General features: G+C 38.1%; 1 protein-coding gene across 6 annotated transcripts in view; it reads right to left on the bottom strand.

Moving 5' to 3' along the window:
• The window catches only part of INTU (inturned planar cell polarity protein), an 84,952-nt gene that overhangs the window by 44,406 nt on the left and 21,037 nt on the right, over positions 1 to 19,509 (bottom strand). For all 6 annotated transcript variants that reach the window (XM_082391389.1, XM_082391391.1, XM_082391393.1 and 3 more), the window contains 2 exons: positions 15,146 to 15,684; positions 4,240 to 4,325 (listed from right to left, as the gene is read on the bottom strand). In XM_082391389.1, coding sequence (XP_082247515.1) covers positions 4,240 to 4,325; positions 15,146 to 15,684 — 625 coding nt within the window. The remainder of the gene's footprint in view (positions 1 to 4,239; positions 4,326 to 15,145; positions 15,685 to 19,509) is intronic.

Raw genomic sequence — 19,509 nt, 5'->3', positions numbered from 1 at the left:
GTCCTCTTTACTTCCCGCATACTTTAAATCTAATCTACTCCTTCTCCTCCATATCCACAGCCAAGTCCTTTGCTCAGGCCTTTACCCCTTCTCTTCTGAACTACTGGAAAGCTGACCACCTGGTTTCCCAACCCCCAGTCCCATCCAGAGGGATATAATCCTAAATGCAAATCTGATCACATCAGTCTTCTTTAAAATATTGACACAGCTGGTTACCTCTGGGTTCTGAGAATAAAAAAACACTTACAAATACTTTTTTAAAAATTTGCCTATTTCCTAATCTTTCCACAGTATATATGAGTACCACTTTTTGTGTTACAAAGAAATAATAAAAGTTAAAATATTCTACTCAAGTGTCATCTCCTTTAAGAAGCCTTTTCTCCTCTCTCTTAGGTCTAAGAAGTACTTGAAAGATGAGAGTCTAAGATGAATGTTCTGCAGGCTGATCTCCCAGAAAAGGAGTTGGTTTCCTCCAAAGTTCCAGGAAACCCGGTGATGGCCCAGGGCTTAATATAATCAATCCCGGTCAACTGCAATGTTTGGACCCAAGTTTCCTGATCAAGCCAGGGGAGGGGATGGCATAACTGCATCATTATGTGCTTATTGAATAAATGAGTGAACAGAGCTGTGGCAACAGGTCAAGGTCACAAAAGTCAGTAATTAGAAAAGTACTTGCACCTTTGTTCTTGCCATTTTGAATTTTTAAAACATTTTTTTAAAACCCACAACTTTTTATTCAAAAAATGTTAAACCTACGGAAAGTTGCAAGAATTGTACGATTATGCATATATTTCTCACGCAGTTTCAGCAATTTTTAACATTTTGCCACATTTGCTTCTTCCCGCTCTTCTCACTTATGTGTCTCCCCTCTCCTTCCATCCTAACCCTCTCTATTTAAACAAAATTTTCGCCTGAACTACCTGAGAATTATTTGCAGCTATTTTAATGCTTCATTGCTAAGTACTTCAGTCCATGTCTCCTAAGGATACAAAACCAAATACAATTATGATACTTAAGAATTTTAATATTAAACACAATACTATTCTCTAGTAAAGGTTGTATTCAAATTTCCCCAAATATCCCAATACAGCTGTTCCTAACTGCACTACAGGATCAATAAAGGATTAGTCACTGCATTTGGTTGTATGTTAGTTCAGTCTGTCTTAGTCTAAAACAGTTGTCCAGCCTTTTATTCTTTCATGACATTAACATTTTTGAAGAATCTAAGATAATTGTTTTGCAGATTCTTAAAACCTGGCTTTAAAAGAAATGATTTGGGCTCTTTGTGCCTCATGTAGTATATAGGCTTTGCCTCTGGATTTCATCCTGGTGTTCTGAAACTATTTATAACAGAACTTATTTAAAATTCAAACACAGAACTGTAGAGTTGGAATGGGGCTCAGAGATTTATTCTCTCAAACCCCCTCTGATTATAAATGAGGAAACTGAAACCCAGAAGAGTTTGGAAACTTGCTCAGAGTGAGGTTTAAAATAGAGATCTGCCCTCCTTCTCCTCAGTGACCTTTCTACCACATTATACTCTCTTCCAGGGCATCTTCTGTTGGATGACAAGAAGCCTTTCAGGCTATTTTTATACTCTAAGTTTAAAATGTTACTGTTGGCTATTTCCAAATTTAAATGTTAAATCTGCTAAGGTAGTCTTTATAAATCAGCATTCCTCTCCCCTTATTGCTTGCATAACGGTTTCAAATGCCATAGATACAAACTAGGTAGAACAGCTTTTTCTGAGACAAGTCCCCTGCAGTTAGTTCTGGCCCAACAAGAACAAGGGGATGCAGACACAAAGATCTACCCAGGTTGTCTGTGAAATGGGAGGATTATGCTCTGGAGTCAGTTTCAGTTCTAGCTCTGAGTTATTAATTCTGCACCCTTGGACAAATCATTAACTCTCTCTCAGATTTTTTTTTCTCATGTATAAAATAGGAATATAAATTATCAGATCCTTACAGATTGTTATGGGGAACAAATGAAATTATCAAAGGGAATGCAATTAGCAAAGCACTGACACACTTGCTGGCACATACAAACACTAGTTCCCTTCCCAATTCTCAAGTTGTATATAGTCAAAATCCCCTTGAAATTGCAGTAGGAAGGCAAGGCCGTGCTGGAGTACAACATACTCTCTCAATAGGCTAATTCCAACTCACAACAGTTTTTCTTCCATCTTTAAAACAAATTGCCGTTTCCTCATTTTGGCACAAGATGTAAGAATTGGCACTTAAGAGCCATGTTGTTAAAAAATATATATATATATAAAATAAATATAAATATATATAAAATACATATATTTATGTGTGTGTGTATGTGTGTGTATATATATATATGTTTAAGCACAGAACCACATTTAATGCAGTTGTAAAGGCAAACCAGGCAGACCACAGATACACTGTTATTTCATGCTTAATGAGGACATGGAAATGGTGGGTGAAATTGGTCCAAAAATATTTAAATCATTATTTCTTTTTCTTCTTTTTTCTGCCAAGTGTGCATAGCTGAACTTGCAAATGTTAATTAAATATAAGTATAATGTGACTCCACTGGAAACATAATTCTTTTTTTGAAGACAGAACAGATGTGGTTGAACTTTGGTAGCGCTGACAGGACACCTGCCACTGACATAGGCAAGAAAGGAGGAGCCCTCACTCGGGGCTGATACGCAGCCAGTTTACTTGGGTGACACTGTTTCAGTCATTAAAATTCTGTGATTCTTCATTACTGACTGGCAAGTAGCTGCTGTCTGGACCCCTTAAGGTGCCCTAGTACCTTGGCCCACCCCTGTTCCTCCCCTCATCTAGCAACTAAAGGGAATACCAGCACACCCTACTCCAGCACTATGTCCGCCTGATTGCTATTATTTCAAACAGCCCCATCTCCATCTCCATCTCTCTATCCACTCCTAGACATTGTTAGTCACTGGCTACCATAGTTATTCTAGCACTTTCATTTTGCATTTCCAAAGACTGCTAAATTTACAGAGCATCTGTGTGTGTGTGTGTGTGTGTGTGTGTGTGTGTGTGTGTGTGTGTGTGTGTTAAGAGAAGGAAGTGAACATAACAGGAGTCTTTTTTCTTAGAAAACAAGAAATTTCATAATGGGTCCTATTATTTCAGAATCTCAAATCAGATGCAGATATGATTCTGATTTATCAGGCATTCTGTTCTTCATCCTGATCAATCTGAAAATTGCTTCATCCTCTCACTGCCTGATGGAGTCTCTAACCTGTCTAAAACATATCACCCTCCCTACCCCTCAAAAGAGAGAAAGCCAATTCCTGATGATAACAAGAGCAGAACATTCTTAAACAGGAGGTATAGCATTTTAAAAATACATCTAATCGTGGATGGATCTAGAGACTGTCATACAGAGTGAAGTAAGTCAGAAAGAGAAAAACAAATATCGTATATTAACGCATGTATGTGGAACCTAGAAAAATGGTACAGATGAACCGGTCTGCAGGGCAGAAGTTGAGACACAGATGCAGAGAACAAACGTATGGACACCAAGGGGGGAAAACCGCAGTGGGGTGGGGATGGTGGTGTGATGAATTGGGCGATTGGGATTGACATGTATACACTGATGTGTATAAAATTGATGACTAATAAGAACCTGCTGTATAAAAAAATAAATAAAATTAAATTTAAAAAAAAACTAAACTAAAAAAAATACATCTAATGACATAAAAATGTCATCTGTAATACAAAATGTCAATGCTTAGAGAATCAAAATAACTTATTATGAAAGAGATTTATTTTTACCTACAAGGAATGAAAAATAATTCATTAAGTAGCTAACTGAAAGCTCAGGAGTAAGGCTAAACTAGATAACAAAAAAGAAAAAAAAAATCTAGAGAATAGTATAGATTTTAAAATAAACAAAACCACAATAAAAAACTTTATAGCAATTATGATTTTACTAAGTCAGAAAATAGAAAATTCCATGACTATTTTAAATGGCTTTTCTAGGAATTGGATTTTCATCAGCAGGTGTGGTACTTATAATGGCAAGTTGGTCATTATGTATGTTTTTATTCTTGTTCTTGTAGATGTTTCTCTCTCTTTTTGGAACAATCTCTAAGAGCTAAAATTTTAAAAATGTCCTAGCATGTAAGTATAATTCACCCATTATACATGACTATTTTCAGAATTTCATAAAAAGAAGATAGCACAAACACTTATGTCATGTAATTCATCATAAAACACAGAAAAAGAATGTCCACACCTGCATAGGTCCAGGAATGCAAGACAGAACTCTCTCTATGTTCTCAGAGGTCACATCTACATCGTTCACGGCAACAAGGACATCACCTGAAAACAGAATCACAATAAAAGACAGTAGTGTGAGTATCCAAAACTGAAAAAGATCTAGAATTGGAACATTAAAAAGCATCTATTCTGATCTTCAAAGTACAATGGAAAATGTGGTACAGACATTCAGGGACTTGTTCAAGGTTATAAAGCTCATTAGTGGCAGAACTAATCTCCCACCCCACTCTTTCTTAAACTATAATGCAGCCCAACATTGCACCATAACTATATATAACCTATGAATATTTAAAGAGATGAATATTCTCATTTTTGATACAATTGGGAGAATTACATAAAGCCAAGGGACAAATGGAAAATTTGTAGCATAAACCAAATATTGCACTTAACAAAATTGAATCTAACCACTTAGACTCACAGTAAAAAAAATTCAGCTGAAATTTTAATTAAATCCATGTGGTATATCATAACTCAATATGCTGCGTATTCACTGTTATTACTGATATGTGCCTACACACGTCTTTGTTTCAAAAGCCCCCAACCGCAATAAAACCTATAGCATGTTTCGGTAAAAAATCTCCTTTTCCATGGCTTTTCTTTAAATGTGTATATGATCAAATCAGGTGGTTTTAATAAAGATCAGTGTTAAAATGGAAATTTACTTTCACAACATAAAGGTAATATCTAAACACCAGTCAGTACATTAATAGAAATACACATACCAAGGTTATTTTTTTCTCCTCATTCCTATCATTAGGAAATTGATTAAATAATTCATACTCATCCATTCATTAGTTTATCCAAAAAATACTTATTGAGCATCTGCTGTATGCCAGGCACTGTTCTAGGCACTGCAGATAGAGAATTGAACAAAACAGACAAAAACCTCTATTCACATGGAGCTTAATACTCTTTGGGGAAGACAGATAATAAATATATATTGATATATATAGATAAAATAGTGTTGGTAGACAATTCTCCATTGGTCTCTCATATTTTCGTATATCTTAAAAGCCAAGGCACTGAAAGTCTGTGTTCTGGATTATCTTTTCAAGACTGTCTGTATAGCGAACAGCTTTGGATGAGATAGTGCCTCCCTCCAGAGCAAATGTACAGTATAACAACAGTAAAAAAAAAAAAAGTACAGTATAAGATATATTAACAATATCTTATTGTTAATAATTGTTCTTTATAAAAGATTTGTGTTCCCTAAGCTCCAAGTTCCTGTCCTTTAATGCAACCCACTATGTGTGTAGGGGTCACCTGGCCCTTTTCATGATGCCCTGTGGGAATGAGGGTTGGGGAACAGGTGAAGCTGCCATTACTTTAGCTACTGCTATTCTTCCCCCTCCCCCTCTCCCTTCATTCCTTGCTCTTCTTGATATCTATCATATGGGAAAGGGGTTAAGTGCAGAGTGAGTAGGAGTTCCTTAGGCCAGCCCTCTGAAAGCTTGCAATGACCTACACTAGGTTCAAATGCTCAAGAGATGCTATTCAGTTGAGAGAGTTCCTCAGGTTTGGGCACCAAGCCTTATAGGATGGTCCACTATTGCAGCACTTTGAGCAACCTGGTTACTTTTCTTAAAAGTAAGAATTTTGCAATGTATAGAAATATCGAATCACTATGTTGTGTAACAGGAACTAACATAGTGTGGTAGGTCAATTATACTTCCAAAACAAACAAACAAACTCACAGAAAAGAAATTGGATTTGTGCTTACCAGAGGCGGGGGAGGAGAGAAGAGGGGAATTGGATGAAGGTGGTCAAAAGGTACAAACTTCCAGTTATAAGATAAATAAGTACTAGGAATGTAATGTACAACATGATCAATATAATTAACACTGTTGTCTGTTATATAACAAAGGTGTTAAGAGAGTAAACCTTGAGTTCTCAACACAAGGAAAAAAATTTTTTTTCTACTTCTCTAATTTTGTATCTATATGAGATGATGGAGGTTCACTAAACTTACTGTGGTCATCATTTCATGATGTATGTAAGTCAAATCATTATGCTGTACGCCTTAAACTTAGTGCTGTATGTCAATTATATCTCAATCAAACTGGAAGAAAAGAGTAAGAACTTGCAAACTAAAATAAGCTTCCAACTTCAATTCAACTTGGAAAAATGAAAAAGCAACATACTCCCTTAATTATTTTTAAATGAGATTAAACAAGTGTACTATATCAAATTATTTATAGCTATAGTGATTTTAAAAAGGAAGGAAGGGGACTTCCCTGGTGGCTCAGTGGATAAGACCCCATGCTCCCAATGCAGGGGGCCGGGGTTCAATCCCTGGTCAGGGAACTAGATCCCACATGCATGCTGCAACTAAGAGTTCATATGCCACAACTAAGGAGCCCGCCTGCTGCAACTAAGACCTGGTGCAACCAAATAAATAGATTAAATAAATAAATAAACATTTAAAAAAAAAAAGGGAGGGAGGGAGAGAGAAAGAGAGAGAGAGAGATTGGGAGGGAGAGAGGTGAACACAATATAGAAGTACTGATATACTGATAAAACAAAACCCCTTCTGGACCGTACCAACCATGAGTTCTACTGTCTATAGATTATTCTATCCTCAGGACACCTAAATAGTGAAAAGATTTAAACCTTGCTCCTTTAAACTAAAACTCCATTGGATAATGTCCCAAATGACTCTTTGTTTTTTTCCCCCTCCAAACCCTAATGAATACAGTTCCGTAGTTGAGTGTTATAGGAAGTATCATCTGGAAGCATCATGTCCAACAAGCCTCTAAAAATAGGAGACATGTATCATCACAAAAGATATGAAAATAAATTTTAGAACAAGTATAGTATATACACAATATTTTTAAATGTTTAGTAGAAAATTGTCTCTTTCTATAAAAGAAATGTTACATCCACTTCTCACTTCCCAGATACTTGCTTTCCTCACGTCTTTCTGAGCACCTCTGTGAGGTGACTCAGAGATGGCAGGCTTCCTGGATGTCACATCACTGCAGTGGGCAGCGTGCACTCCAGGAAAGTTCTTTCTCAACAAGTGCATGAGAGTCATTTGTATGCAGGGTCCCACTTCAAAGGCTGAAAGGAAATGAACTGCATGAATTGATTTGAATTGTTAAATAAGAAATAGTCTGAGAATTATTGATGGGTAGAAATAAGAGGGGAAATTTATCAAGTTTATCAAGAGATTTCATTCAAGAATCATATAAAACATAAAGGGGGAGACCCGTTTATCAAAATACTTAAGTGAATCCCTTTGGGTGATTGGGCTTTTTCTTTGTTTTGTTTAATTACATTTTCTAAATGGTCTGCCATAAGCATATATTATTACTACTGCAAAGAGAAAAAAATTAAAACTCACACACACTGTGGTAGGCAGAATAACTGTCCTCCAAAAATGTCCACATCCTAATCTCTGAAATCTGTGAATATGTTACTTTACATAGCTGAAGAGACTTTTCAGATGTAATTAAGTTAAGGATCTTGAGATTGGGAGATTATCCAAATGAGCCCAATGTAATCACAGGCTCTTTATAGGAAGGAGGCAGGAAAACTAGAGTCAGAGGAAGAGAGACATGAAGATGCTACGCTGCTGGCTTTGAAGATGAAGGGACCACAAGGCAAGGAACGCAGGTGGCCTCCAGCAGCTGGCCAAGGAAAGGGGTTCTCCCCTGCAGCCTCCAGAAGGAATGCAGCCTTGTGGATACATTGATTTTAGTGCAGACGACGCATTTTAGACTTCTGACCTCCAGAACTGCAAGATGATAAATTTGTGCTGCTTTAAATCACTAAGTTTGTGGTACTTTGTCACAGCAGCAATAGAAAATTAATATACCCGCTTAACAGAACAAAGCAACTTCGGCTAAGCACCAAGTGAGAGTCAGGGACCATGAATGCTAAAGAATAGAAGGACATACAAGGTACATTTGGCAGTCATTGGAAAAAGAATAAATCAGTCTTGTTAGAAGCTGGTATTTACATACAAGAGGACTGGGAAATAGGTATGAGACAGTGGGGTAGGATCAGATTGTGCATTTAAATTGATCATTTAGGGCTTCCCTGGTGGCGCAGTGGTTGAGAATCTGCCTGCCAGTGCAGGGGACACGGGTTCGAGCCCTGGTCTGGGAAGATCCCACATGCCGCAGAGCAAATGGGCCCGTGAGCCACAAGTACTGAGCCTGCGCCTCTGGAGCCTGTGCTCTGCAACAAGAGAGGCCGCGATAGTGAGAGGCCCACGCACCGCGATGAAGAGTGGCCCCCACTTGCCACAACTAGAGAAAGCCCTCGCACAGAAACGAAGACCCAACACAGTCAAAAATAAATAAATAAATAAATAAATAAGTTAATCATTTAGGGACTTCCCTGGTGGTGCAGTGGTTAAGAATCTGCCTGCCAATGCAGGGGACACAGGTTCGAGCCCTGGTCCGGGAAGATCCCACATGCCACGGAGCAACTAAGTCCGTGTGCCACAACTACTGAGCCTGCGCTCTAGAGCCCGCGAGCCACAACTACTGAAGCCCATATACCTAGAGTCTGTGCTCTGCAACAAGAGAAGCCACTGCAATGAGAAGCCCGCGTGCCGCAACGAAGAGTAGGCCCCGCTCGCCCCAACTTGAGAAAGCCCACGCACAGCAACGAAGAACCAACACAGTCAAAAATAAATAAATAAATTTACTTAAATAAATAAATAGATCATTTAAGCTGAATTTGACTTCAGAGGGGAAAGCATCCGGTTTTTGAAACATAGTTACATACTGCCATTTTATACATTCAAGTTAATGCATTTACTGACAAATTCTTAAGTTTTGAGAGAATAAAAATTATTGTATTTTTTTAACTTCAATATCAATCCCTCAACTATAACATGTAAGCACTAAACCAGAGAAAATTAAGGTCCCTCCCAACCTACCATTCTAGAATTCCTTGAATAAGGGTAGCTCATCTACTGTAACTACTATTCAGAATATTAAGTAAAACATCACATTCTCTGAAGATGATGGATAAGAAACTAGTGCCAGGTTTTTATTTCTCATTAAAATAGAAAATAATATTGCAGAAATGTTGTAAAAATTATTGATAACTATTAATTATTGATGGCACTATAGCCATGATTGTTTCTGCAAATTATTTTTAGTCTTTACCTTTGTTCACACAAATGAGGCATCAAGGATTTTTTTCTTTTTAAACTTCTCAAGTAATAAGAATTTTTATGCTGGTATACAGTTTTTACAATTACAATTTTAATAGTCAAATAACATACAAATTTATTAAATTATAATTTAAATAACCATACCCTTGGTTTGACATTTTCATGCTTTTTATTATTACTAAAAAATGCTTGAATAAATGTTTTCGTGCACATAGCTTTTCCTGTTTTTACATCTGGGGTCAGCAAACTTTTTCTGTAAAGGGTCAGATCAGTAAATATTTTAGGCTCTGCAGGCCATATGGTGTTTGTCGCAACTCCTCAACTCTTACATTGTAGCTTGAAAGCAGCAATAAACAAATGAATGTGGCTGTGTTCCAATAACATTTTATTTATGAACACTGATATCTGAATTTCATATAATTTTCATATGTCATAAAATATCACTCTTTTGATTTTTTTTAAAAAACCATTGTAAAAGGTTAAAACCATTCTTGGTTTGCTGACTGTACAAAAATGGGTGGTGGGCTTGATTTGATCTGCTGGCTGCGGTTTGCAGATGTGTTTTAGATTACTTCTTTAGGACAAATGTCTCAGAATGAATTAACTGGGTTAAACAGTACATTGTGGTAGTTTAACACTTATTTCCCAATTACATTTTGAAAGGATTAAGTCATTTCTTTTCGTTTTTGTTTCAAAGAGAAATCTTTTGGCACTTTCCCCACCCATTCAAGTGAGCAACCTGGCAAGTGAAAGAGCTCTGTGAATGGAATACACAACCTGTGGGTCTCAGGTTTATCACTGACTGGCTGTCTGCTCTCGGGTAAGTCATGGGATTCCTTTGGTGCTCATCCGTAGGGGGAAGTAACAACCAGACGCTCTCAACAAAGGCAGAAAAACTCTAAAATTCTGTCTTTCCGGTGAACCCACTGCTTCAGTGTCTTTCCTTTACTAGTCGTTCAAGTTCCATGGGTAAAAATATGGGGAAAAAATGACGTGCGAGAGGAGAGACAAACAAGTAGAGTTATTTTCATTAAGAATATCAAAATGTTACACCTATTACAGGAGAAAATAAAAATGTATACCAAGTAATAGTCTGCAAAATATTAGAGAATAAAACCATGTTATGTGTTCATGAAAAACAAATCTGTCTTTTCAAAAGAGCACTTCAGATATTTTAATTGGAAATAACCAAGATGTCCATCAACAGTGGAATGGAAAAATAAATAGTATGTATTCATACAACGGAATACTACATAGTGAGAACGTGGATATTTCTCATGGATTATAAACTAAAGAAAATATAATAGAAACAAGAGAATACACACCATATACTTTCATATACATGAAGTTCAAGAAGAGGCAAAATCAACTCTGTTGATAGAAAAGTTCTGACTTTTAAAAGATTACCTTTGGGAGGGGGTACTGGCTAGGAGGATGTACCATGGAGCCTTCTGGGTACCAAAAACATTCCATATCTTGACCTGGGTGGTAGTTACACAGGGACATACATATGTCAAAATTTACTGAGTATACGTTTAAGATTTGTGCATATTATGGAGTCATACCTCAACTAAAATGATTTTTAAAAGTAAATCCAAAAACACTTCCAAAATTTTTTAAAATTTAAAAGAGAAACTTAGCACAAGTATTATACAAAACAAATCTATTTAATGATCACAGGTGAGAACATTAGAAGTTGACACAAAAACAGCTTGAAATAAACTTTGTTTATTCTTCATCAGAAATAGTTTCCAGGGGTATGTGTGTCTAGAATATCAATGTGGGGACTTTCCTGGTGGTCCAGTGGGTACAACTCCATGCTCCCAATGCAGGGGGGTCTGAAATCGATCCCTGGATGGGGAACTAGATGTTGCATGCATGCCGCAACTAAGAGTTCGCATGCCGCAACAAAGATCCCGCGTGCCGCAACTAGATCCCGCATGCCGCAACTAGATTCTGCATGCCGCAACTAAGACCCAGCGCAGCCAAAATAAATAAATAATTAAAAAAAAAAAGAATATCAATGTGTACTCTCTCTAACCCTATCCTTCCCAATCCTTAAAAAAACATCTAGTTTAAAATGACCAGAAAATGGGTAATCTTGAGGACAAAAATAAATCACTGAGATGATATGCAGTTTCTAGGATGTAGATAAAAGGGGAACTTCTATTTGCTCTGGACTGAGTCGGCGGCTAGCTACAGGTAGTCCGGGAGCTATCAACTGTCCAACTTTAACAGAAACGCAAAAATAGAAATATAAAAATTAAACATGCAAGCCCTTGGCAGCAGGAACACCAAAAATGGCACCAAAAAAGGTAGCAAAACCCCCAAGAATCCAGCAAAGAAGAATGAGAATAGAACAGAGTTCTGCTGTCGTAAAAGGAAAGAAAAGTCACCCGTCTCACTGTGCTGGTCAAGGGACTTTAGTCAACAGTGGGTCAACCTCCAGCCAGACAACAGCAGAAGTCACCCCGAGCAAACTGCATTGACCAGGACAAAGTGTTCATGATCTTCCTGCCTGTGGGGTGACTGCAGTGTGAAATGTCACTATGAAAGAAGCAAGTGAGAAATTACCACCACAGAAGCACCTTGTGCGATTAGCAAACCCACCATGACATTAAAATCGTCCATTCTTGCAAATGGGTATGAACACATACCCAACTTGGAATAGGATTTCTGATCTTGATAAACAAGAGCATCTGCTCGATGAAGTATTCAAGGATGGAGTCTCTTTCCTAACAGCGATTTATATCTCTGCTCAGGGGCATAAAGTAATATTCATTATTTATAAGCTTAACACCTGTGACTGCTCAGAGAATTTTTAAAAAATTAATGCTGAAAAGAAATCATCCATTCTTTAGTCCCAAAATTATATAATTAAAAAATATGGAACATAATCATAAAATTAAAAACTTAGAAAAGTAGCGATAACAATTACCCATAATGCCCCCACCCTAATCCAACACTATTAGCATTTTGCTGTATTGATATTAACTTCTAATTGTTTTCCCTGCATGTATTCTTTTTACATGGTTTATTCATTCATTCAGTAAATGTTTTTGAGGGCTTATTATGAGCCAACCATTTTGCTACGCATCAAAGATGAAATAATCATTTTATTCCGACAAATTTCCTTTTCTACTTATTAGTAAATCATAATCTTTTCTATTACAAAATTGAACTCATAAGCCTCATTTTTCTAACTTTTTATTGCTATTTAATACACATGCAGGAAAGTGCATAAATTGTAGTACAGTACAATGAATTATCACAAAGTGAACGCATCCACGTTACCTCACTCAGGTTAAAAGGTAGACTACTAGCATCTTGTGTATCTTTAAATTATTTTAACGATAAACAGTAGGACCACCCTGGTAGTCTTCCTCTCTCTGGTTCATTCTCTTTCCACCCATACAGATGGTGCAAAGATCACGGCCAGAGGTAACTGCCATTCCTAGAAGGTTCAGCAGACTGGAGTGAGTATCAGGGGAAAGGAAATATGGAATAGGAGGCTCATTGGTCATAACCACCTCTCTGTTAGGTTTCAAGAGAAAAGGGTAAAAAGAATTTTAGAGATCTGTCTATAACTCGGCCCAAATAGGCATTCCAAGCAGAAGCCCCAGGCGAGTATAAAGAGAATGTGTAGCCGAGGTTTCCCAGCATGCAGGATCATACAATTATGGTGGTGGGCAATAACCAGGCAGGATTTCATAAGCAGGAATTCTGGTCTCCTTTGACAGAACTAAAAGAACAAACCTTAGAGGTATTTTGGTCCAATTCTGTAACTTGACAAAAAAGGAAGATGAGGACCTGAGAGAATGTAAGTATGCATTAGCTCCTGTTCCAGTTACCTATTACTGCAAAAGCAATCACCCAAAAAACTCAGTAGTTTCAAACGACAACCGTCCTTTGTAACTATGTGTGGAGATGGATGCTAACTAGACTTACTGCAGTGATCATTTCGGAGGATAAACAAATATAAAATCATTATGTTGTATACCTGAAACTAATATAATGTAGTATGTCAATTATATCTCAATTAAAAAAAAAAAATGAAAGAAACAACCACCACCATTTATTGTCTCTCCCGGTACTGGGGGTGATGGGGCTCAGCTGAGGTTATCACTCAGGGTTCCTTGTGTAGCTGCAGCCAGATGGTTGGGGCAGAGGTTACCCGGACGGCTTCTTCACTCACGTCTGATGGCTGTTCCTGAGCGTGGCTGGGGCCTCAGCTGGGGCTATCAGCCAGAATGCTACGACTCAGGGCCTCTTCATGTGGCCTGGCCTTCCTCACAGAATGGGGACAGGCAGAAGGCACGTCCCCTTTTATGAGCCCACTCCTTAAGTCTGTGTGCACAGTACCAATTAAGCCGTGGTCACAGACCCACCCAGATTCAAGGCCGGGGCAGTGGGGCACAGAGACACACACACATACCATAACTCTCCATGGGAGGAGTATCAACATCACGCTGTAAGAAGAGAATGTGGAGATCTTGTTGCAACCATGTGGAATACACGCTTTGCACAGATGCCCTTCCTGCAGGGTTCCTCCCTGCAAACCCTTATCATGGCACTTATCACACGGTGGGAAACTGTCTGCTTACTTCTGACCCTACGTGAGCTCCACTACAGCATGAGCTCCTTAGGAGGTGCAACTGGATCATTAGAGTAATCTTCGTGTTCCTGGCATTTAGCAGGTGCTCAAAAAGTTATCGAATGAATCAATGAACAAACAAAAAATGTGGACTTAAAGAAATATTTTTAAATGTTTCTAAAGAATCTATAAAAGTTCCTTTATCAAAATCTCTCAGGCTGGGTCAACTTAAGACCATCAGCTTGGAGAACTGTTACTACCTGTAAGTTTTGTTAACAACATATTCTCATCTTTAACTAATCTATCTTTAGGTAACTAATCTATCTCTAGGTAACTAGTCTATCTTTGGGTAACTAACCTATCTCTGGGTAACTAGTCTATCTCTAGGTAACTAGTCTATCTCTGGGTAACTAGTCTATCTCTGGGTAATGAATCTATCTCTGGGTAACCAACCTATCTCTGGGTAACTAATCTATCTCTAGGTAACTAATCTATCTTTGCTACAAACTCAAACATATCCAACAGCTTAAAATGTATCAGCAACACAAAATGCTCATCTTAACATATATTCAGAATAACTTGTGGATTTCTTATTTTCCCCTCAAAATTGGTGGGATATTTTATGACAAGCGCCCTTCAAAGGAAATTTACATATAACACCAATGTTGCTACATATGCCATAGGAAACAGTTTAAAACCACTCCAAGAACTCGGGGCACTTAAGTGCAAACATACAATTTTAAAGTATTTTTATTCATAAATTATATATTTTTGTATCATGTTATTGGATATAGGTCATTCAAACCTAAATTATCACTGTACAGTCAACTTTTCTTTTTCTTGTCAGCAAAGAAAACCAAGATGAAATAAAATTATATAAAAACTTGAAAATTAGTTAAGCTGTTCCCTGGCCTAACAAGGCACGCATGTGTATTCAATGCACTAAAGTGCTTGTCTTAAGAATGCTGTGCATTGCAGTACACAATCCTTCCAATTTCACTACTGTCCCAAATATCGTCAGGCAGTCCTTAATTGGTTGAGACTCTGGGTATAATTCTGTTTTGATCACTTTCCTCACAAAGCATCATCAACCATTAACCCTGCAAACAAGGACTGATGTTCACCAGCAGAACTTACCAATTAATATCTGACCACTCTTCATAGCAGATCCTCCTGGCAGCAGGCCATGGACCACAAGCTTCTCTCCACCGCCCTGTTTTCCACTTCTTCTCCAGCTCCACTTGGTCTGATGGATAATCCCAATCAGTACTTCCAGAAGCTTGAGCTGCTCTTTGGCTTTGGTGACGGTTAGCTTTTTGGGGTTCACGTAAACGTTCACGTCTTTGTACCGCTGTTGGACAACAACTCCTGTTTTCTGATTGGACTGGTGCTTTAGAATGGATACTGGCCCACTGGCATTGCTATTTTTTTTATTATAGCGCTTGGGTAAAAGTTTTTTACTTTTTAAAATCTTGGTCAACCGCTTGAGTTTGGGTTCATATTTTTTTCCTTCTTTGTAATCATCCTCTTCAATAATAATCTCGTTTTCGCTGAACCTGACATGGTTCACAGTAGGTGTCTCAGGAAGGAGGCTTTCTTCTTCATCCTCACTCAACTCCAAATAAAATAGCTCTCCATTCTTCTGCACACTGTCCAGCCATTCAGGCTCAAGGTCACTATGAAAAACAGAAAAGATAATCTAAATCACAGCCAAACATGGGAAAAACAGTTATGCCTTTCCGGCAGGCGGGTGAGGGTAGGGGCTGGGATGCGGGGAGATGCGAAGGGTGAAAGTTCTTTGATTATTTCAGAGTCTCCTCACTGATTCTAATTTATTGTGAGCATCAACATTATTTCCTGTAGAATGCTTTTTGTAGAGCCTTGAAGAACTGGGGTTGGAGGAGATGGAATCAAAATGGCATAGTGATAGAAAAGAAAACAAATTAAAAAAGAGATGGCCCCCTTCTAGAATCTAAGGTTCTGTTTCGTTTTTTAAATTTAATTCAGTCCCTGTGTGGTTACTGGTCACTTTAGACAATTTCACTGGACAATAATTTACATTAGTAGTTGATTATACAATTATATCCACAGATGTGAGACATTCAGAAATTTCACATAAAAACATCCTATTTGCAAAGAAATTATTCAGCATGGCTGACACGTTAAAACAAAAGTGAAAGCCTACCAGTATTAAAAGACTTTGTTTATATAATAAATTTTCAAAAAAGGAACATTCACCCACCACGAACTAAAATCTTTGCTGAAAACAACTAGTTTGTAATCACAGTTAATAATAATCACTTCTGTAGCCTATAATTTCATAAAATTCCTTTTAATGAATAATTGTAGTAAGAAAAGTAAACCACACATTACATGATTCATCATGTGATTATAAAAAAACTTTTAACTGGGAAGTAGGCCATTGACAAAAACAAAATTATTATTATTAAAATGATTCAAAGAGCATTAAAAAACAAAAATACCCGTCTTAGGGTAACAGACCTAACCACAAACTCTACCCTGTTCAATGTTACGAACAGTTTACCTTTCAAACTGCTATTCTTTAAAGCAAAACTGGTTACAGTGGAAGAACTAACATGTGGAGAGAGTCTTTTCAGAAACATGAGCTGTAATATCCTGGCATGATATAATTTGTGTTCTAATCATTCAACCAGTTAGAAGACATCTGTTTTCTGCAGTGTTTATTAGCAATCCTGGTTCTTTTAGCTTAAAAGTCGTGTCTCTTTCTAAATACTGTGAAAATTCGTCCAAAAAATGCACTATTCTATTAATCAGAAACTAACCACTACACTGGTCTGTAGTTGGTAATTAACACAGAATTTTCAACTATATATGAATGGTTAAAAAAAAAAGGCATAACTATCCCCAGATATCAAAACTAACATTACTTTGGCACTTGCTGGTTCCCAGTGTGTGGCATAATTTTCGGCACTTAGCACTACTTACTGTGGATTATTCACCATATCAGTTGTTTTGACTATATCTGTCTGTACCTGCAGAAATCAGTATTTAATATCTCTGTAGTTTTACTCTGATGAGTCTAAATAACTGTGTCCCCACCATAAAAAATTTAGATAACAATGTACCATAATTTAAAATGGCACAGGGACTTCCCTGGTGGTCCAGTGGTTAGGAATCTGTCTTGTAATGCAGGGGACGCTGGTTCGATCCCTGGTCAGGGAACTAAGATCCCACATGCCATAGGGCAACTAAGCTCGCATGCCACAACTAGAGAGACCGTGTACCACAACTACAGAGTCCACATGCTCTGGAGCCCGCACGCCACAACTAGAGAGACCGTGTACCACAACTACAGAGCCCACATGCTCCGGAGCCCGCATGCTACAACTAGAGAGAAGCCCACGCAGTGCAAGGAAGAGCCTGCGCACCGCAACAAAAAATCCTGCCTGCCACAACTAAGACCTGACGCAGCCTAAAGATAAATTAATTAATTAATTAAAAAATAAAATGGTGCAATGAAAATACCATAATTATACACAATTACTTATGAAGATATATATTAATTAGAAAATGAATGAAATTTACTTGCTTTATAATCTCACCCTTTTAATCTGGCCTGTCGTTTGTATGAGAGATATGTGACCCCAAAGAAACATTTTTCCCTCTCTGCTAAACATGAAGATGGTTCACCTAATTCTCTAAATTTGGAATTTATACGTTTTTTCCTTTTTTGGGGGGGCAGTGTGGTGTGGCACGCAGAATCTTAGTTCCCCACCAGGGATCAAAGCCGGGCCCCCTGCAGTGGAAGTGCAGAGTCTTAACCACTGGACCACCAGGGAAGTCACTTATTCTCTAAAATATGAATGTGAAACCACTTTTTGGTTATGACTTTAAGATCCCTGCAGGTGGAGGTGCCACAGGGGGTGGCATTCAGTTGTGGAACAAATAAACAGTGCCAGGCATGGTGGACAGTACTGGAATCACAAAGATGAAAACCTCAGTTCCTTCCCTTGTCTAGTGGGGAAGAGAAACTGAGAAGGAATTCATGACAATACACATGGTAGGTGCAAAAGAGAGGCCATCCAGTTTAGCCTGGGGTTGAGGATGAGGTCAAGGGAGACTTTCTGGTAGAGAAGACCCCAGAGGTGAGTTTTAAAGCAACAAGTGTCTGGGGAGGAGGGCTTGGGGAGCTGAAGGGGAAGACGAGAAGAGAATCCCAAGCAGAAGTACCAGCACAAGCAAAGGCCTTGAGGGGTAGTCTCCATGGCCTACGTGGATAACTAAAGCTAGTCTGCAGTTGCCAGAGTGGAGGTGGTGAGGTGGGGAATGACAGGAGTCTAAATTTGCAAGTTGTAATTTTGCAAGCCCTTTTGGACCCTGGCAAAGGGTTTGGGTTTTGTTGGGTAGGTAAGACAGCATCAATGAAGAGTTTTAGGTAGAGGGGTTTACATGTTAGAAATCCTTGAATAGATCTACTTTGACAGGGCAATAGAAGAAGGAATTGAGGTGGACAAGATTCAAGATAAGAGGCCAGGGGCTTCCCTGGTGGCGCAGTGGTTGAGAATCCATCTGCTAATTCAGGGGACATGGGTTCGAGCCCTGGTCAGGGAAGGTCCCACACATCGCGGAACAACTAAGCCCATGTGCCACAACTACTGAAGCCCGCGCGCCTAGAGCCCATGCTTCAGAACAAGAGAAGCCACCACAGTGAGAAGCCCGCACACAACCAACAGTAGCCCCCGCCCACTTGCCGCAACTAGAGAAAAGCCCATGCAGCAACGAAGACCCAACGCAGCCAAAAATAAATAAATTAATTAATTAAAAAAAAAAATAAGAGGCCATTTAGGGGGCTGTTTCCGTAGTCCAAGCAAAGATGATAACTAAGGCAATTGTAGAGGAAATGGAAAGTAGGAAAAACATTTGAGAAATGCTTGAAAATCACCAGGACGTTGAGACTGATTAGATGCGATGATGAGGGAGAGGAAAGAACTGGTGTTGACTAGATTTCTAGTTGGTGACTGTACTTTCATGCACACATAAGCACAGACTCATTTTATATAAATGGGCACGTAATTATCATACATGTTATCCTCCCTTCCTACCTTTCACTGACATGTTAAAAATCTGTGTTCTAAACAACAAGGTCCTACTGTATAGCACAGGGAACTACTGATATATTCAATATCCTGGGATAAAGCATAATGGAAAAGAATATGAAAAACAATATAGATATATATGTATAACTGAATCCCTTTGCTGTATACCAAAAACAAACATTGTAAATCAACTATACTTCAATAAAAAAAATTTTTTTTAATCTGTGTTCTTATAATCATATAAAACATATATAGGGTTATTTGTTACTGTTTGTTTTGAAAAAGTGAGTGGAATCTACACACACACACACACGCACACACACACACCCCTTTATCATTTAACACTAAAAAAACAATTTAAAAACCTCGAATGGCTACATTAAGGGATGTAGCATGAGGAATGTAGCACATTTGGTCACTCAC

Source organism: Balaenoptera borealis (genome assembly GCF_965194805.1).
Source record: "Balaenoptera borealis genome assembly, chromosome: 4".
Lineage (NCBI taxonomy): Eukaryota > Metazoa > Chordata > Mammalia > Artiodactyla > Balaenopteridae > Balaenoptera > Balaenoptera borealis.
The sequence above is the reverse complement of the archived record's forward strand: the minus strand, read 5'-3'. Positions and strand labels throughout refer to the sequence as shown.